This window comes from Saccopteryx leptura, chromosome 2 (assembly GCF_036850995.1).
Source record: "Saccopteryx leptura isolate mSacLep1 chromosome 2, mSacLep1_pri_phased_curated, whole genome shotgun sequence".
In the NCBI taxonomy this organism is placed as follows: domain Eukaryota; kingdom Metazoa; phylum Chordata; class Mammalia; order Chiroptera; family Emballonuridae; genus Saccopteryx; species Saccopteryx leptura.
In genome coordinates, this window is record NC_089504.1 from 77,140,244 (window position 1) to 77,162,118 (window position 21,875).

A 21,875-nucleotide genomic window follows, 5' to 3' on the forward strand; every position below is an offset into this window, starting at 1 on the left:
GTGGTGAGTATGCAATAAATTATACAGATATCAAATTATAAGGTTGTATACCTGAAATTTATATATTAACCAATGTCATCTCAATAAATTTAATTTAAAAAAACCAATATAATTTGCAAAAGCAATGGACTCAGCATCTGACTATTGCACAAATATTCATAGTCTATTTAAACTTCATACCAACGTTCTATTTCAATGACAATACTAATTATCAAGTTCTGCACCTCCTTCTATTTCATGCTAGGGTCTCGACTAGGTTTTAAATTCTGGTATTATCTAATTTTATCCTCCCAAGAAAACATAAGATAGGTCTAAATATAATTTTTAAAAGGAAGAAAACTAAGACAAAAAAGTTAAGAAAGCTGCCCATGGTCACAGACTAGTTAACCAAACCCATTGAGTCTAGATGCAGAAACTTATGCTTTTAAAGTCCCAATGGTATTTAAATAGGGTTAGTATAGCAATACACAGAGAACTAGTTGTTTCCTACTACATAGCTTTTAAGGAAGAAATTTTAAAAAAAAAGATATAAAGATGGATGGCAATCCATTAAGAACTTAACTTGGAAACTGCCTGGAGCTTATCTGAAGGCTGATTTCTCGAATCAAGGAACATTTTTCAAACACCAAAGTTGTCATTTACCCAAACGTGTCAGACACGATAAAGCTAATTCACATCAAAAATTAAAAACAAAAATAAACTATGTGTGGCAGGCAGGTAAAAAAAAATTAACACAATATTGTATAACTCGAAATATTCTAGCTGAAACTAGTTTAGAAATTAATATACTCAACTTTTTTGAGGAACACTGAAAACTAATCAAACATTCTAGTCATTAGTATTCAGTAAATTTAAATACACACACACACACACATACACACACACACACACATGGTAAAACAGGAAAAATTACAGAAGCTCTGAACTCAAAAAGAGCTGGGAACTTAATATTATCAGCACACGCTCCTTTTAAAATTATAACTGGTCAAGCTGTTTCAGGAACTTAGAAATGGCTCTGTCTCACAGATGTAAGTCCTCCACGGGATGACTGAAACCATATTAGCCCTCTCCTCCAAGTTATCAAATAAATCTTTCTCATATTAGGAATTGAGCTAAGTTTCCTGAAGAAAATTAAGTTATTTTTGTTTTGTTTTATTTACAAGAATTATATTAAATAGTTTACTAAGAAGCAAACTCTTAGTCCTTTTATTAAATTCTGATCAGTGAGCTCCTTAACCAAAAAATTCTTTTTCTAAAATAGCAGGTAGAAAATTCTGTATGTCAAACATTGCAGTATATTAAATAGTTCTACAGCAGCATTTAAGAATTACAAATCTTTTATTTTAAGAAAAACAAGTTTTAAATGGACTCAAGATAAATTTTTTCTGTCTTGATTTCAATAAGTACAATAACATTTGGTATGTAGAAATTGCCTGTATTTTCAACAGGTGGATTATAACCTTAGTGATCTTTGATTAACCAGATAAATGAAGTATGAAGGGAGAAAGCTCAGGAAGTAGCTTCAAACTCTGCCTAAAACAACATTCACTGACTTCCACTGAAGGTCTTTTTGCCTCTCCATGGAGGTGCTTTTGAAATTTCATTCAAATCCCAAACAGCTTCTATCCAATTATATTAGAATTGTGGCCTTATGATAAGATGCCTACATATGACTCTAACTCATCAGTTTGTAGAAAGGACTAATGAATACATTTTGTAGTTCTTTGCAAAAAGATTACATATATGTCCATTAATCAGTAGTGAGCATCTAAAAATAATTCATGGAAAATCTACAAAGATACTCAATGGGTAAGAATAATAAGAAACTGCTCGACTGGAACCAACAGCACCAGCTCTGGGAGAACCAGGAGATACCAACTTTAATCCAGCAGCATGGGGGACTAAGGTAGACGACCACTTCTATAACCACCATGCATTCAAGGAGCAAGAACCATCTGAGAAAGAAAAGTCTCAGACATCTCTGAAAGAGCAGACACCAGCCACAGCCTTAGAACCTTCTGAAGAAGATCAGGGAAAAGAAGAGAATGCTGCCGTCACAATCCGAGCAGTCTTCCGGGGACACAGCCAGCAAGGAGATGAAGAAAATGCAAGAGATGATCTTCAAGAAAAGGAAACACAGGAAAACAACTGAGAAGATTGGTTTTGCCTCCCAGAAAACATGAAAAAATAATTCAAGTCCATCAACCTTGTGATTACCTTTTTTTTTCTTAGTAAGGTAGATTTGCTATAGTGAAATATTTGTTGCTGTTGTAAAAATCTGTCATGAACATTTGTTTAATAAACATGCTACTGAAAACACACACACAAAAGAAATTGCTAAAAGAATTTAAAAATAAAGAGGTCCTGGCCGGTTGGCTCAGCAGTAGAACGTCAGCCCAGAGTGTGGAAGTCCCGGGTTCGATTTCCAGTCAGGGCACACAGGAGGAGTAGCATCCATCAGCTTCTCCACCCCGCTCCCCACCCCTTTCTCTTCCCCTCCCACAGCCATGACTCAAATGGTTCAAGCAAAGCTGGCCTCCAGCACTGAGGATGGCACCATGGCCTTGCCTCAGGCGCTAAAATAGCTCAGTTGCCAAGCAACAGAGCAGCAGCCCAGACAGGCAGAACATTGCCTGGTAGGTGGCTTGCCAGGTGGATACCAGTTGGGTGCATGCGGGAATCTGTCTCTGCCTCCCTGCCTCTCGCTTAATAAAAAAACAAAAGATAAAAAAAGAAATTTCTGAAAGTCCTTTGGGAACCAGTAATATATAATATTTCATATATGTATTTTATATATATTTCATATGTACATATTTTACATATATGTATATATATAATATATATATTATATATAGGCTCCGACTGCTATCCTTGAAGAGGTCATGAATCAAAAAATAGTGAGGGAAAATATTTATTGTTCCCATTCCCTGAAGTGTACAGGTATGAGGGCTTTTAAAAATGTTTGGTCATTTCATGACGTAACAATACACAAAACAACTAAGTCTAATGGCATAACATGACTCAAAACTTCTAGAAATTCAAAGACCCTTCTGCAAAACTGGGCATAGCTTGCTTGTGTTCTTTCTTTAAGGCCATGTGTGACACTCTTTCAAGCAAAAACAACTACAGGCATAACTTGGATATGTTGCAGGTTCAGTTCTAAACCACCACAATAAAGTGACAACTGCAATAAAACAAGTCACATATTTTTTTGGTTTCCCAGGGCATATAAAAGTTATGTTTACACGAATTGTATTCTACTAAGTGTACAATAACATTATGTCTAAAAAAATGTGCATACCTTAATTTTAAAAAATACTGCTAAAAAAATGCTAACCGTCATCTAAGCCTGTTGGAAAAATGGCATCAATAGATTTGCTCAATGCAGAGTTGCCACAAACGTTCAATTTGTAAAAAACACAATATCATAAGGCACAAAAAAGCAAAAGTAAATGAAAAGGAGGTATGCCTGTACAAGAAGACAGAGGAGACAAAAAGGACTTGTTTGTCTTCAGTCACCTCCTGGTCCCCTTCTCTTTAACTGTTACCTCCGTGATAAGCAAAGGTGTTTGAAGGTGCTTTCAGAGTCTTAGTGCTCCAGCAGGTGTGATGACTGAGAGGCCCCCAGGCACTGCGAACCAATGCTGTCACTTCTAGTCACTGCTTGGCCTGGCTGATGCCATGCCTGTCATGACAAGCACCAGTCACCTTAAGGCGCCACACCTCTGCCTCCACAAAACATACCTTTGAAAAGGTATGAACCACAGAGGGAACCTGTTTCAGGGGTTGCCAAGGGAAGCCAGCCTTGTCTATAAACAGCACAGAAGCAGTGAAAGAGCCCAAAGGCAGAGATACTGGAAGACTTCGAGCCCCGAGTGCAAATAATTGGTCTACTTCCTGTGTGTGGACAGAGAAAAAAAAAACGACATGTTAAGATACCATTTGACCACGCTAAAGTGGGTCTACTTGTCAGCCTAAACCTGCCATCTGGTGTTAAGATATAGCAGATCACACCCCAGATGTGTTCCTTCAAACAAATCACATCTTTTTTCCCTACTCCCCCCCCCTTTTTTTTTTTTGCTTTCTGGAAAAAGAGAGCTGCATGCCAAAGATACAAATCAGCTGAAGGTTACTTTAAACTAAAAACTCTTGTTAATTTACTCAGCCAAATGAGTAGGTATGTCATTTCATGCACCCACACTCCAAAAGCAACCACTTTTCAGGATGGTATCTAGAGATACTGAGCAGAAAATCATCTGTTTACTACTCATCAACCCTAAAAGTTGAGGCTATCCTTAGTCATCCAAAAGCCATTTCATCTGAAAAATGAAATTTGTTTCATTGAAGTCGAGTTCTGAAATCCCTGCCTCCCTCTTTATTTTCAATTCAATATCTCATTCCACAATTGGGGTGGGGAAGGGTAATGCAGTGCTATCATTTGCACCTCATTACACTTGGGCTAGAGCTTTGAGAAAGCTGATATTCCCTCTAAATTTTTACAGATGCTTCTAGTTTACCAGTTCATGACTGCACTACTAGAAAAGACTTCCTGCCTCTAAACTGCTTGCTGGCATGTATGCTGAATTTCAAAATCCCTGAAAAAAGTAAACCTTTGTGGTGTTCTCTTAACTTTCTTGCTGGGGGAGAGGGGGAGGGTCACCATAACCACACCAAGAAAAGAAAAGCTTTTTCTCCTATAAAATGAGACTAAATCTCTCAGAAACATCCCCTCTTAAATACCGACAGTCCATCTTGATTTGGAAATGCCCCCACACGCACAAAAGTTCATCAACGTAGTTATTGTGGAAGGTGTTTTTTTTTATCATAAATTATAATTATGAAATGTACAGTAAATTGTAGAAATAATAAAATCCCAGACAGCCTTTCAACTGAGCCTATGTGTTTCCCTTTATGTCATATGTATCTTTTGAAAAACACTTTGAAACAGAGAAAAGAGACACTTTCTACCATACCCCCCCAAAAAAACACACACACACACACCTTTTGTTTAATGGGTCCAGGGTTTTTCAAAGTTCAGGGCAGGTGACACTAGTCTGTTCTTAATCTTGACTACTTCAGCAATGTTCAGGCTGATGACGAGGGACACAAATCCCCTGATGGAACTGAATGCATTCCAAGCTCCCCGACCCACTCAAAGCCATAATCCCCTGCAGCTGGATCTTACTTACCACCATGCACAGCTAATACATTTTTTAAAAGCTAGTCACTGGTGACAAATGTAAACTGGACAGAGCAGCAGCTCCCCCTTCTCCCTGCCTCACTCCCCCAACCCCTCAATCCTCCCCTATAACCCAGAGACTTGCTGTTTCTGTGATGAATAGGACCTGCCTTTTAGAACCACCAAGGCTGTGCCATACATATAGCTCTGCTCTAAATGACTAGAAGGTTTTAAAAGCATCTTTAGCTGTCAGATTGTAATAAAAACAAAAAAAAAAAATCATCCTTAATACATACATTTCCCAACTGAGAAAACCCTGTAAGTTGAGATTATCGATGCCATACTGAATTCACTATTTATTTAGCTATCACATGCAGACGGACTGTTCTGGCACCTTGACTGCCTGACTGAACTCAGCTGCATGCCATATTCTTGGGCATAATAAAATAAATGCTAAAGAAAACAAGAAACATGAGGATCTTCATTGTGATACATTTTGCTTGGACACCTTTACTTTTTTCTTTTGGAAGAAACTCAACAGTAATATAGGTAGTAAACATAAAATAGTCTTTGATGATGGGGAAGTATGTTTTTCACCATGGACTTGAATCATCCACTTAAAAAGAGAAACCAAGTCACCCAGTAGGTAATAGTTCTGTGCTGGATGAAATCTCCAAAAATCAGAGCAACAAACTATGGAAACCACACCTAAAGATAGATGGAAGGATCAATGAATAGATACCTAAATCAGGGGGAAAAATAGTCTCAAACGGTATCAAAATGCCATATAATTCAGATGACAGATTTTGATAAAGAGATAAGTTATTATTCACTTAGATGTAGAGAAAACAAGGGTTAATATATATATAATGTTTTTTTTTAAAATTATTCATTTTAGTTCCCAGATAAGTAGCAATAAGAGCTATGATTTTTAAGTAATATTACCAAATAGACTTGGTGATGGATACGATAACACAAACAGACTACAACGCTTAAATTACATGAGGTTCATTTACTGCAAAGTTACATCTGGAAAGAGAAGCATACCAGTAATTTTATCACCCCTCTCAGCATTCTAGCTTGAGCTCAAGTCCCTGCGTGATACATACTCACCCAAGTAACTGAGACCCTGAAAGGCACCACAGTGAATAATGCATAACTAGCAAGAACACAAGGAGGAGCAACAAGCAAGCCTACATGAATGAAATTCATATATGACTATGTGGTCTCTCAGTGTCCTCCTGGCATTGCTGAGAGCACATACTGCAAATTAGCATGGTGACCAGCCTCGGCAGGACCCATGGAAAAGAATTTGGCAGGGGTGGAAAAGAAGAAGGACTGTACCAAGGGGGAAAGAATTAAGACAATGTGCTCAAAAGAATCCAGCTCTGATTTTCTTGCTTGTCACCCACTCTCACACTCTCTGAACCCAGTCAACTCAGTCAACAGATGAGTAATTCAATCAAAGGGGAAAAATACAAACTCTGTTGTTCATGGTGACTCTAGCACCTTGGGACTGAACTTAAATGTGGGGTGTGTACAAGTAAGGGAATTTGTGAGTTTTAGTAACAGAACAAGAAAAGGAGATTGAGAAATTACTATGTCCTCGTGTGTGTAAAAGAGTACTTTGTAGTATGATACATGTGAATAAAGTGTGAAATACGTTAGGTGGCTACACTTTTAAAGATAGAGTGTAGGAACACCAAACCAAAAAAAAAAAAAAGGAAAGAAAATGGGCCCGTTATTCATAAATTTCAGTTATGATGAATGGCAACACATATTTAGTATGAATCCATACTATATGTTCACTCATCCAAAAACATTTATTAAGGAATGCTGTATTTTTCATACAGTAATAAAAAATGGCAATACTTTACCATTTTCCCTTATACAACTATTCTAAACTGCAAGTAGTCTTTCCACTTCATAATACAAAGTGATCTCAAGTCTAAACTCCCATGTCTACAATGATATGTTCACACTATAAAGTTGTCAAAAAACCTATACAAAATATAAAAGTTAAGCCTCAGGAAAATAAAAAAAGAATCATAACCATATCTTTGTGTGTTATTTTAAATGTGATAAAAATAGTAATTAGTCAAAATTTTAATACTAAAATATACTATAACTGAGCCCAACAAAAATCACAGGTAGAAATAAGTGTAACTAATCCAGTGAGAAATACTGATTATATTTGATAGGAAAACCACGACAAATTATATTTATCTGAACTTCCAGACACCAATTCATAATACTTAACAAAAACTTAACTAAAAATATTCAGTCCTGAGCAAGCATAAATCTTTACAATTAAACACACAGAAAATGAATACTGTCTCTTTAAATTGAAGGACCTACTATAGCTAGGTAGTATTACGCCAAGAATAAGTTCTGAAGTTTAACTCTCAGGAGCAAACATTTTCTACTTGTGAAGTAAACTCTGTTGAAAGACAGCAGACTAAGGTCCCACCAGTAAAAACAGGAAAGTTTTCAGTCAGTGACAGCTTTGCCTACAGAGAAAAAAAAAAGTGTCACAGACTCACTTTATTAAACCATATGCTCATTGCCCTGTGAAGAAAGTAGGGTCACTAATTAGTTCATTCTGTGAAAGAAGCCCTTCCTGATCCCGTTGACTTTTGTCCCCCTGGTTAGCTCCAGCTATTTCTGTCATGCAACTTGAAAATCACTGGAGGGAGGAAGATCGCCATAACAACCGCTGAAATGATCTTGTGGAATGTGTCTAGTGGCACTGGAATAACCTGAATATGTGCTCCAGATGTGTCGGCTGTCAGGAAAAAAGTAAACACATCTGATGGACAGCGTATGACTAGATGGCCTCGAAGCGACTCCAGAGGCTCCGGGGAGGGGGGAGGGGCCGCATCTGTGAGCAGAGGGGCGGTGGGGTGGGGCAGGCCGAGGGGAAGGGAGCGAATATGAAGCCGCACAAGGCATTGCAGGACCTGGGGCCTGGGGTGCCCGGCAGGACTGAGCGCAACTGTTCCGCCTGCGTCCCTCCCCTGAGTGGCCTCTGTGGGTCTGCAGCAGCCTCTGCGAATTTCCGTCTGGCACGGACTTGTGAGCACTTGAGAGCAAACTAAAACATGAATGCTGAAAGGAAGGGGAAAAGGAGAGAAGCGGGTTCAAAATGCTTTCTGTCTTAAATATTAATGATAACATGTTTTTAAAGCATTCTATCTTCAGGGGAGGGTTGTCTCCAGGCCCCTCACCCTACCAAATGAATGGTTTTGCCTTCTTGCCCCATATGCATACTCTGAAACTCCCGTTTTATTAGGTAACTAACTGGGTGATTACATTTCTGATCTGAAAATGTTGTCTTTTTTGATGTTGGTGTTGTTCCACAGGCTTTCACAGTTGGACAAGTGGTTTGGTTCCCTAAACCAATATATTTTTTAAAAATATTTTTCTAATGAAATACATAGAAAGGACTAGAAAACATGATATAGGCCAAAACACATTTTCACCTTAGGTCCTAGTCTCAGGGGTGCTTCCAAAAGGGTTCAGATCTATGCCCAGTGCTTATGTTCAAAAACAAAAGAGCAATTTTACAAATATCTAGAATACAGTAGGCACTTGTTGATTATCTGCTGAATCAAGTTAGTTTTTCATATATAAGACAACTTAAAATGCTTATTGGATTCTATGCCATATAAACAGTGGCAGAGTACTTAAAAATAAGTGATCAAGTTTAAAAATACTTAAGAAAAATAAGTGGAAGCTTTATACCCCCAGGGGTTCAAAAATACCTTCCCAAAGAAAATAGGAAGCCCCATGTACCACTGTAGTATACAAACCACCTACTTGTGCATGAATCTACCACATTTTAATGACTACTCCTACTCCAATAGTTTGTAAAACAAACTTAAGTTTGAGACTACGTGAAAAATTATTCGCTACAGTCTTCCCATGAATTCTTACATCTGTGAAAAGTCTACAAAGGTTTGTGCAGAAATCTAGAATCAATGTCAGAAACTTTTCAGCCAATATAATCTAGATTTTTCTCCCAAATACTCCACATAATTATATTTCAATAAAATTTCAAGTAGGTTTCTACCATGGTCTAAACCAGGGGTCAGAAACCTATGGCTCACAAGCCAGATGTGGCTCTTTTGATGGCTGCATATGGCTCGCAGACAAATCTTCAATAAAAAAAATAATAATGTTAAAAATATAAAACATTCTCATGTATTACAATCCATTCATTTCCTACCGCTCATGTTCACGGTTGCGAGTGGCTGGAGCCAATCACAGCTGTCCTCTGGGACAACACCAAATTTTTATTGGATAATGCGTAACATACACGGGTCATTGTATGGCTCTCATGGAATTACATTTTAAAATATGTGGCATTCATGGCTCTCTCAGCCAAAAAGGTTCCCGACCCCTGGTCTAAACAAAGAACAAAACTGTATTGGAGAGTATTTATTAGATAAAATATATCGTTAAGATATAAAATTGCGCCTGACCAGGCAGTGGCACAGTGGATAGAGCATTGGACTGGGATGCGGAGGACCCAGGTTCAAGACCCCAAGGTCGCCAGCTTGAGAGTGGGCTCATCTGATTTGAGCAAAGCTCATCAGCTTGGACCCAAGGTCGCTGGCTGGAGCACGGGGTTACTCAGTCTGCTGAAGGCCCACGGTCAAGGCACATATGAGAAAGCAATCAATGAACAACTAAGGTGTCGCAACGAAAAACTGATAATTGATGATGCTTCTCATCTCTCCCCGTTCCTATCTGTCTGTCCCTATCTATCCCTCTCCCTGTCTCTGTAAAAAAAAAAAAAGAGAGAGAGATAACATTGCTTACTTAAAATCTTTTAAATCTTATGCTTCACGTACATTAAGAGCAATAAATTGTATCACCTGGATTGAGGGAGCGCTGCATTCGCCTGGTTTGTACTTTCATTCAAGTCGATTGCCAACTTATGAATCCCTTTCAGTTTCTACATATCCAAGTACATATTCCTCCTGTAATAAAACTCATTTCGTGACCAAGACTCTGAAGTAGATAGGGAAAAGAAAGAAGAAAACTGAGAAATTATTATTTGAGAGCAAGAAATGGAACAAATCTTCAACTCACCCTCTACTTTGTAATTCGCAGATTTAACCTGGCAGAGGAAGACCCTAAGGATACATGGAGGCTGAAGGACTCAAAATTTGAAGAAGTAGGTGAAAGAACAGCAAGAGTGAATGGTACCATTTCTGTCTTCTAGAAATTAGATTCCACTGGCAGCTGGCTGAATGAAGCCAATAACAGATTCACGGTTGTGGAAAATGTTTCCTAGTCCTCTAAGCAAAAACGTCGTTATTTCCTTGTAACAGAAACTGTACTTCTTGACAAGTTAGACAACCCAAAATAATCACTGCCAAGGTACAATTTATAAAATTTGTTGGCAATCTATAAAAAAGAAATAATCTTAATATTTGCAATTATTTTTAGACCATACTTTATCTAGCCCCCCAAATTAAAAGACTTCAAAAAGGGCTGACAGATTTCCAAAAAAAAAGCTGAAGATTTCAAAGCTTTTATGAGCCAAAATCACAAATGTGTATATTCGTACAATGAGGTGCCAAATGTCCAAAAGATGGATGAGTTTCAATGACCATTTTCATTTTCCTTGACCTTAGTATTCAGCCAATAAGCAAAAAGTTCATGTGTATTCTAAGAACTGGAATGTATTTGTATCCATTCATGAGACGTTTCTTTCCCATCTAGTATTTTTTCCACCAAATTTGTAGTTAACTTTTATAAGAAAAAAGACAGATAAATCATTGGATCTTCCTCAAATTCAGAGTAATGGTGTTTTCAGTGGGCTTTTTTATCTGTTTGTTTGTTCTTATGAGCATCAAAAGGTTGAAATGGGATCAAAATTAGAGTTAATGTAGGAAGTACTCAAGTCCCAAAAGTTACATGAGACCCATAAGAACAGATCTGGTGGCTAAACTTCACATAATTAAGCCTGTGGCTGAAATTAAACTTTATACATATATTCTGTCCTTATTTCACTATGTTCACAACCCCAATCAAGTGCACATGGATCATGGTTTCTCAAACTACCAACTTCTCTTAGTGCAACACAAGTAACAAGCTCCATACTGACTCTTCCTAATGGCTCTTCTAATGTATTCCACTGAACAAATAATGGTGATACTTATAACATGCACAGATTATTAAATAAGCAAACCCATCAAGCAAGATCTAGGACACTTCCTAGAGTTTACCAACAATTCTTTTACCATTCCAGACCAGCACATAACTACTGGCAAGTTAAGAAGGCTATAAAAGTTGAATGCTCAAGCCAAAAATGGAGGGAGGGAGGGAGGGAGGGAGGGAGGGAGGGAGGGAGGGAGGGAGGAAGGAAGGAAGGAAGGAAGGAAGGAAGGAAGGAAGGAAGGAAGGAAGGAAGGAAGGAAGGAAGGAAGGAAGGAAGGAAGGAAAGGAGGGAGGGAGGGAGGAAAAGGAGAAAGGGAGAGATGGAGGGAGGGAAGGAGGGAAGGAGAGAGAGGAAAAAAAGAAAGAAAAGAAAGAAAAACTAAGAGGGCAACCAGCTAGTCAATCTATTACCATTCCAGCTGACTATGAGTAAAACACTGCAATGCAGTTTTCAGGCTGCAGTTTTTGAATAAGCCATGTAACAGGCTTCATTCACAGGGCACCCTTTCTTGTATAGAAACAAGAGACAGTTACAGAAGTAAATGAAACCAAAATCTAGACTTAAGCAATGATGATTTAATTTCTGTTGCAGAAGGAAACATGGATTGAGAAAAGCATTTTAAAGGATGTGAATAAGAACTCCTTACTGAGTCCTTAACACTACAAGGAAGCCTTCAAAGGAAAAATGTGAAGCTATTACAGGTACTTAAATTCCAATAGAATAAAAGAGGGAAAACCAGAAGGTTCTTTGGTTCCATTCTGCTATCAAGGGAAAAGAAGCCAGGAAGCAGTACAGAATTCCAGAGCAGGAAATCTGTAAAATGGAACACTAAAAACACAGTATGTTCTGCCCAATTTTAGAGTCCTAAAATTTAGATCCCCTTATCAGGAACAAGTAACTACAACATTTGATTTGCTTATAATATTATCAGTTTTTGAAAGAATTTCTAAAACCGCTCCCATACCCTCACTATAAAAAAAGTAAGTCAATGAATCCCAAACTCAGTTTTACAAGAAACAGAATATTCTTTCAAGACGTGTGTGAATTCCTCAAGACAAAACATAACAATGCACATTAATTTTAAAAATAAACGATTTTCATTTAGAATTCAGAAGGAAGGAGAAACAAGTTGGAAGCGTTAAATAAAACTTGAGAAAAGTCCTTGAATCCATATTCTTATTACAGACAGGAATTGGTCCTATGAAAGTTCAGTGATTGACCACAGGTCACAGCTATGTATCTGAATAAAAATGAGAACAAACCCCTTATGGCAGTGAAATCTTACACAAATCCATCTGCCTCTTGCCACAACCAACCTCACTCCCTACTCCTAAATGACAACAAATTTGAATCCCCCAGATAATAAATTCTTTTCAGACGCTCTGGCTTAGAGAGAGAAAAAGAGAGACAGACAGACGACAGACAACATTAACAAGAAATTCAACAAACAGTCTTCTGGACACTTTCAACCTTCTGCCCCTTATAGGCATTTTACCAAGATTGATAATAAATAAATAAAATATCTACTTTGAGTTTGAACTCCATTATTTTCTCATTTCCTGGAACAGGTGCTCCCAAGCAATGAAATGCCAAGCTGGACTGAGAAACTGAGAGCTTTGGGGTCATTAGCCGCAGAGTAGTAATGGTTGACTACATTCTTTTATTGTTCCTTTATCCTCAGCTCACTAAGGGCAAAGAGCAATTTCCTCTATGCTGTTTTTCAGTTATTGTCCTTGCAGGCCTATCACAGGACCCTGACATGCTGGGAAGTGCTGGTTACTGGGCTGAATGCCATAAGGAATCATTATCACTACACATGGGACAGTGTCCCTGGCTCCAGAAAGAGGTACATCTCAGATGGACTAACAGGTGGCAGAGCAAGCCCTTCAAAAAGAAAAACATCTCAACTCAAACTCTGTCTAAAACCTTCAACAGCTTCCCATTTCACTTATAATAATGTCTATGGTTCTTAACATGGCCTACAGGCTCCTCCCCCACATGACCTGGCACGGGCTCATCAGCCTTGCCACACTCTGGTCTCCCCACACCAGCTACAACAGACCCTGTCCACACATCCAATGCTCCAAGCTCCCTCTAAGCTCAAGCACTTGGGCCTTTTACAACACTCAGCATCCTTCACTTTACCTTCAAACAACCTAATTTCTCTTCATCCTTCAAATCTCAGCTCAAACAACCCTTTGGGAAATCTTCCCTAACTCCACCAACTACATTTGATAGTCTATGCTTTATATTTTGGGGATCTAATATTCCATTTGGAAAAGGGAGAAAGGGTGCCAAGGTTCAAAAAAACCTTTGTTGATCATGGACAGTTTCAAAGGTTCCTTTAAGCAACATAATTCCAATATGTATAGTATTTAACTTCCATTCCTAAATTAAACTATACTAATAAAGGATTCAATGTTATAAACTTATAGACCCCCAATTCTGCTTATTAGGGCAAATCTTCCTTATTTCAAACATTTAAAAATTAGATAAATACTTCTATTAACTGTGGCCACTTAATTCCTTCTTTCTCCATGTTGGTTGTAACAAGTGACAGCTGAAGAAGAATGAAAAATACACAGACTTAGAATCAGACAAGTCAGACTGGTACTGACCAACCCCTTGACCTTAGACCTGGGCCTATTTTCTCTAGTACAAGAAGAGGAAAACAAGGATACCTTGCTTAGAGAACTTAGAAGACACATCTGGAAGTACCACTTTACCTTTATACAATTTTGCCTGATCAAATACCATATTTCCTCATGTATAAGATAATCCTATGAATAAGACACACCTTAATTTGGGGGGCCCAAAATTTGAAAAACAATGTATTACATAAAGTTATTGAACTTAAGTTTTATTCATCATAAAATTCATACAACTCCTCATCACTGTCAAAACTCCCATCCATTAGCTTGTCCTCATCTGTGTCTGATGATGAATCACTGTCATCAACAATAAGCACAAAAAGAAGTGTGAAAAAGCGTGAAATGCAAGTAAAAAATCTACAACCACTGTATAAGACACACCCAGATTTTAGACCCCAAATTTTTGGGGGGAAAAGTGCGTCTTATATGGGAAATATGGTAATATTAGTCTTTTCCTCCATGTGTAAACTCTGTACAAGTAAGGGTTATTTTTTACTTTTTCCCAATCATTGACTCCTGAGAGCCCAGTACAGTGTCTGCCCAACATGTATTAGGCACCCAACAAATAATTTTAATATAAATGAATTAATAAAATGATAGTATAATATGGAATGGATTCTCCATCTCCATTTGTTAGTTTCGAATTTTTTTAAAGTGAGAAGTTAATTATTCTACAATGTGTAATACATCTTTGGCATTCCCATCTGTGCAGGGTTGTTTAATATTCCTAGATAGAAGTCAGTGTTCACTGGGACAAAGTCAATTGTGTCCAGTGTTTTGTGTTTTTCAATCACCAGTCTTCAGACCCATGCCAGTCACCAGAAATTTCATACTGGTCTGTGAAAGAGTTAATCATCCTGATGTTGTATCAAGATTATAGACCCATATGCTGGAAATCATTTGTCTATCCAAGAATATTTATTAGGGCCAACTTATACTTGTCTGTTTACTCAATTATACTCGTTTCTTTCTTTACCCATTCTGTAAACCTCTGTTTCCACTTTGAAACCCGTGTGATTCTACAGACGCAGCACAGGACCTAGACCAGTGTTTTTCAGCCTCCAGTTCACCAGAAATCTTCATACAGCATCAGGATGGTTAACTCTTTCATGGACCAGCATGGAATTTCTGATAGACCGGCACCAGTCTACGGTTGAAAAACCACTCGGCAGTTGAAAAACACTGATGTATACCCATGAGTACTTAAGAAAAATCAAGCCAAGGAGTCTCACTCAGTGATAATGGCTTTATTATTATGATCACACATTTCATGCCATTGTCCAAAAGGAAAACTGAGTTACAGAGCGTGTCCAACAATCAGCACTGTCCTATACAAATTGGGAGAAAATTCACATGGATGAGATGTTAGCTGCAATGACTTCATATACTGCTCACAAAAATTAGGGGATATTTTATTGCTTCATATTCATTTTGAAATAACTCCTAATTCTGCTTATAAAAATTAGGGGATACTTTATAGCTTCACATTCATTTTGAAATATCCCCTAATTTTTGTGAGCAGTATATATAACAATAGCTAACATTGTCTAATTATTATTCTATGTGGCAATAAAAATTATTTAATATTTCAATTAACTGACTGATATTTTATCAATCAAAATTGTTTGATTTTTCTGTGTCAAGCAAGTTTGTAAGCATTTTATATGTAGGAACTCTTTTAATCCTCACCACCACAACCCTATGAGTTAGGTAGCGTAATTATCCTTATTTTATAGAGGTGGAATTGAGCCTGCACTGACTTTTTGCTTTAAAAAAAAATTTTACTGAACATCTATTTAGGAAAAAACTAGTATGTGCAAAGCAGAGCACTGATATCATATTTTAAATATGAGATTTCAGTCTCCTGCCAGGAAACACAGATTTAAGTTAGAAGAGGTTTTAAAAGAACTGGTGTCTAAAGTTGTATTGTTTTTCCCCAGTCTTAACAATTTTGAGACTTGCTATTATAGGATAAAGCTTTCAACTGCAGGGAGCCTTCAGTAAAACACAGCACCCATCTCACCTAGTTAAGAATCCTGGCACTAGAAATCCATTTCACCCCACTCAGCAGCAGGCTACAGGACATAATTATTTTCATCTGGTTATAACACAGGGTGGTGAGTTTAATCTCTAAAACCCTACAGGGATTGGTTTTAGCAGTTTTAGAAATTGCCTCTCACGCTACGAACATGCCGCACAGCAAGATGGTCATGCTAATGGTTCCCAGACTAGGATCTGGAGGGACCAAATATATGGCTCCCTTCTTTCCATAATTTCCTTTCCTTTGTGAGTCTAGTCTAAGGTTAGTCAAGGTATCCTCATGGCCTTGCTTTCAAAACCAGTTTATTTTGATCTGGACAATGGATAGAGGTTATTTCTTTTCTAAGTCACAGTTAATGATTACTATTAATGGAGTCAAGTGAATCCATATATAAAGTGGACCATCAGTGACATCCTCTTAAAAACGTAAAACATGTATATGCAGATGAAACAAATTCTCAAAGAATAATGTGGCCTTGAAAGTGATATAATCTCTAATTTACTTTGAGATTTTTGTTTTGTTTTGTTTTGTACTGTATTTTTTCGAAGTTAGAAGTGGGGAGGCAGTCAGACATATTCCCGCATGTGCCTGACTGGGATCCACCTGGCATGCCCACCAAGGGGTGATGCTCGGCCCATCTGAGGCATTGCTCTGTTGCAACAGAAGCCGTTCTAGTGCCTGAGGCAGAGGCCATGGAGCCGTTCTCAGCTCCCAGGCCAACTTTGCTCCAATGGAGCCTTGGCTGCAGGAGGGGAAGAGAGAGACAGAGAGAAAGGAGATGGAGGAGAGGTGGAGAAGCAGATGGGCATTTCTCCTGTGTGCCCTGGCCAAGAATCAAACCCAGGACTTCCATACACCAGGCCAATGCTCTACCGCTGAGCCAACCCACCAGGGCCTACCTTGAGTTTTAAAACTTTTACTAAACCCTTTCTTCCAGGAAAAAAAATATCTGAAAAACAAATTCAAGAATATAATTTAACATCTCCCATATTTTTTATTACGTTCAACCCTATTCACTCAACACCAATTTCTCCCTAATTAACCCTCACCATCAGGAACAAAAAGATGACCATTTTCTAATCACCTTTTAAAGGGAAACTGCTACAAGGACTAGAACTAACAAATCCCGTAAAGTAAAAAATTATAATTTTCTTCAGTTTTTGGTAGAGGAGCCAACCTCAGTTACATCCATACAAATTAAACTTCCCTGCTTACAGAGGATTCAGAACAGGCCTTAGGCTGTCCACAGCGTTCTGAGTGATAGAAAACAATTAATGTTAATAATGACAACTACATGTCTAAAAGTTAGTCAACTTATAGTAATTCGACACGTTAGAATATTTTGGTTTGATCAAATTTTTTATCGTATCATAAAATGCCTCCCACTGACCTACTAGAAGATGTGAGGAACTATATATAAATTCTAAGAGTCAACTTTGTATATAAAGCATAGAGATAGAGAAGTAATAATATATTTTTTATTTTTCCCTTGTTTTTATTATCCTAGAGCTAAATACTGATCCACAACGAAGTTCTCTATAGTATAAAACAGAAATGCTATGAAATAGTCTTAGAAAACCATAATCCCACCAGACTGCAAAGTCCTTGCGGAATTCTCTCCAGCCCCCAAGGCAATGTCGGGCATAAAGAAGGTCCTTAAATTATATTTGTAAAATAAGATAAATAAAACCTCAGAATTACAGTCTTTAAATTAAAGAACATATTATCATACTAATCTGCCTAAGTTATACAAGGAGGTGTATAACTTCATTCAAAGATGAGGAATCAGAACATCAGAACCACAATGAGACTAATCTCAAGGTTCCCAAGGCACTACTTTCCACTCCCATCACATCTCTGTCCGTCAGCTCTGTGCATCACTTTCACTTTGGCTCTGCTTTCTTATTTTATGATCTGTGGTATAAAAACACCAACAGTGGAAGGCAACCAAACCATTCAGATGCTAAACCCTAACCCCGTGATGGCGAACCGATGACATGCCTGTCAGCACTGACACGCGTAGCCATTTTCAATGACACGCGGCCACATGCAACCACATACCAGAGAAGTATGGGCTGCATGCCGAGAAGGACGTTTCATCCTTGGCTCCTGCACAGCCAGGTGCAGTAGCCGAGGATAAAACATTTGTACAGTGTAGACTCTGTGCCGGAGGTCTGTAGGCCAAAATAACAGAACTCTGGCACAGAGCGTCTAGTTCTGGGACTTCCGGTTAGGCCGTGAGGGGATCTTTGACCTCACTTCCGGCCGGCGGAGTAGGGAGCAGCGGAATGCCGTAGGGGATGCATATCTGGGGGCCCTGTGATGGCCATTACCAGCAACCCCATAACCACAGCAACCATCATCCAATCTACTGTTCTGGGGTGTTGTGGATTTCTAACTGACCATCATTACTGAGAGAAGTGAGGGGGAGGCTGGGAGAGGCGAGGGCCTGTGCTATGGGTGCCATTTCCCACCATTAGAAATAGCGGCAGCCATTTTAATTTACATAAGATGCAACCTGCAGAATTTCAAGACAGCGTCTGGGCTCAGGTGTTTGTCGACTTGAGATCGAAGCTTGAGAATCTGGAAAAGTGCCGCTTGGAGAATCAAGAGGAGTGCCACTACGAACAGGAAATTTGGAGTCCCTGGAACTGATTGCCAGACATTTTTAGCACCTTGAAAAACATAGCAATGGCTTTACTCAACAATTTTTCCCTCTACCTACTCTTGTGGGACCTTATTCTGAGCGTTAAATAATATCAAAACCAACAAAAGAAATAGATTGACAGATGAAGTTAGTAGCGCTTGCTTGGGCTTGAAGTTTACAAAATACCAACCTTCAATTGAAGATTTAGCCAATGAAATTCAGCAACAAAAAAGTCACTAATAGGCAGGTTAGTTAAAGAATTCCCCCTCCCCCTCACTTATCTTAGTTCATGGCACCCCACACAAGTTAAATAATATCAAGACCAACAAAAGAAACTGACTGACAGATGAACAAAGAAGTCACTAAGCAGGTAAGTTAAATAATTATTTTGGTTTATTAAATAGTTATATATTACAATTATATATTTTTGTTATTTAAACTATAAATATCACGAAACTATGGTTTTTTTCTCGAAGTGACACACCACCCGAGTTATACTCGGTTTTTTGGCGAATTTTGACATACCAAGCTCAAAAGATTGCCCATCACTGCCCTAACCAATCTTTGCAGCTGTGCAAGTCTAATGGTTAAGACTACCAGATGTTTAGGCCTACTTAAATAATATACGTCATACTATATTTATATTGTATACACGTTTCAGATTACCACATTTTTTTAATCTTCACATTTTGATTTTGATTTTAAAAGTTAATTAAATAGCATTAATTAAAAAAAATTAATTAAATAGCATTAGACACCCACAGAGCTATGGGAACAAAATTTCGAATTATTAAAGTTGGAATTTTCCCAACAGTGATTGCTGGCATCCAAGCCATGGGGAGCTTTAGGGTGTTTCTGTAGCTGCCCAATGATCTCCTGATAAAGTTGACAAAAACAAATGCAAATGCATCGTGGAAGAGAGTCTGCAGGGCCAGGAGACCTATGTTGAAATCATGCCCCATCATTTACTGACCAACTTAGGACATATTTTCTTTCTTTGTATTTTTCCAAAGTGAAAAGTGGGTAGGCAATCAGAATTCCAAATGTGCCCAATTGGGATCCACCCAGCATGCCTACCAGGGGATGATGCTCTGCCCATCTGGGGCGTTGCTCCGTTGTGGCTGAAGCCATTTTAGCGCCTGAGGCGGAGGCCATGGAGCCATCCTCGGCACCCGGGCCAACTTTGCTCCAATGTAGCCTTGGCTGCAGGAGGGGAAGAGAGAGATCGAGAGAAAGGAGAGAGGGAAGGGTGGAGAAGCAGATGGGTGCTTCTCCTGTGTGCACTGGCCCGGAATCAAACCTGAGACTTCCACACACCAGGCTGACGCTCTACCTCTGAGCCAACTGTCCAGGGACAGGACATATTTTTAACCAAAAAAATGTTTCTTTGGAGTTTTCTGTGTTGTTTTTTTTATGCACAGATCTCTGACACTGTTGGTTTAGATAGACTCTCATAAGAAAACAAAGCAAAAAAACACAAGTTATTGCCATGCGTTTTCCAGGTGTTGTGTATTTCTCTATAAAAACTGATCACGTTAACCTACATGAACTGCCTGATGGAAAATCCAGTATATTTAGATTCCCCAATTTACCTTCAATGTGAACATGATCTTCAACTGGTAAGCTCATGGTTTCTCTTAGCTAAAGCTGAATTTCAGCTATTGATTCAACATTTATGGAATTCCTGTATGTCAGGCTTATACTAGCTTTGGTGATTCAAACATGAATAAAACATGACTCCTGTCCTTGGGCAGGGACAATCATAAGGGTGGTTGAGGCAGATACAGATAAATAAAAAAAATAGTGTGTGCCAAATATGTTTGCTACATGTAATGTCTTAAAATGCACATAAAGTGAAACTACTAATTTTGCTGGGCAGTGGAGATGAGTTAACAGAAGTTAGTTCTTTTTTGTTTTGTGACAGAGACAGAAAGAGACAGAGAGAGGGAAAGATAGGGACAGACAGACAGACATGAAGGGAGATGAGAAGCATCAATTCTTCGTTGCCCCACCTTAGTTGTTCATTGATTGCTTTCTCATATGTGCCTTGACCGGGGGAGGGGTGGTTACAGCAGCCCGAGTGACCTGTTGCTCAAGCCAGTGAGCCTGGTTCAAACAAGATGAGCCCGCGCTCAAGCCAGAACCCGAGGGTTTTGAACCTGGGTCCTCCATGTCCCAGTCCGATGCTCTATCCACTGCACCCAGCCTGGTCAGGCCAGAAGTTAGTTCTTATATAGATCCCCCTTGTATAAAGGCCTAACACATAAGTCACAAAAATATGGAGTTTCTAATATAGTAAATTAAGTCTTTAATAGCTCTGCATAATTTTCTTAGATAATGAAAGATGGTAGAAACATAAGGATTCTTTTCCTTAAAGTAGGCAGTAATTCTCCAACAGTTTTTATATATGGTACATATGAAAGCAATTTTATTTGCGGTTGATATTGTTAAGTACTCATTGCTAAGGATGCTATATCTTTTAATGTACTGTTATATTATGCTATGTATCAATATAGCAAAAGTTACATACCATCACCAATTCTCTTAACTGTCCTCTTTCTATTTGGAGCTGAAATAAAACCCAAAATACTACTTAGTTGTGAAAGTTATCCTAGAATAGAAATAAATGCCTTGTAGCAATTACTAAGCAATGACAAACATATAAGTAATTGGTTCATTTGATGGCTTACTTTTCTGAAGGGACCTATTAGGTTTAAGTCACGCGTTTCAAGGTGAAGGTTAGAATGGAATCCATATGAGTCTATTTAAAGCATGCTATACACTCTTTAGCTCTGGCAACAACCAGTTCATTCCTTCCCAGATGCCAACACTATATGCCTATTAGGAAGCTGGCTCTATGTCCTATGATTCCCTCCCAAAACTGAAAGTGCACTGGCTAAATTTCAGGTGGGAATGTAGAGGCTTATTAGAAGATTGTCACAACCCCATAGGTAAGAAAAATAATTTCTAATATATAATTGAAATTGAAAAGGAATCATTCTTTTAAGATTTTTTTATTTATTTATTGACTTTCCTGAGGGGAGATGCAGGAAGTATCAACTCATAGTTGCTTCACTTTAGTTGCTCACTGCTTGCTTGTTGTATGTGCCTTGACCAGGCAAGCCCAGAGCTTGGAACCAGTAACATCAATATTCTAGGTCGACGTTCTATCCACTGTGCCACCA

General features: G+C 38.4%; 1 protein-coding gene across 8 annotated transcripts in view; it reads right to left on the reverse strand.

Moving 5' to 3' along the window:
* BNC2 (basonuclin zinc finger protein 2) overlaps nt 1–21,875 on the reverse strand; it is a 465,978-nt gene that overhangs the window by 413,572 nt on the left and 30,531 nt on the right. Inside the window, exon 1 of one of the 8 annotated variants that reach the window (XM_066368217.1) lies at nt 21,221–21,249. The exons of the other annotated variants lie outside the window; for them this stretch is intronic. Coding sequence (XP_066224314.1) covers nt 21,221–21,223 — 3 coding nt within the window. The 5' untranslated portion in view covers nt 21,224–21,249. Of the gene's footprint in view, nt 1–21,220; nt 21,250–21,875 lie in introns of those variants that run through there. 8 annotated transcript variants of the gene reach the window in all.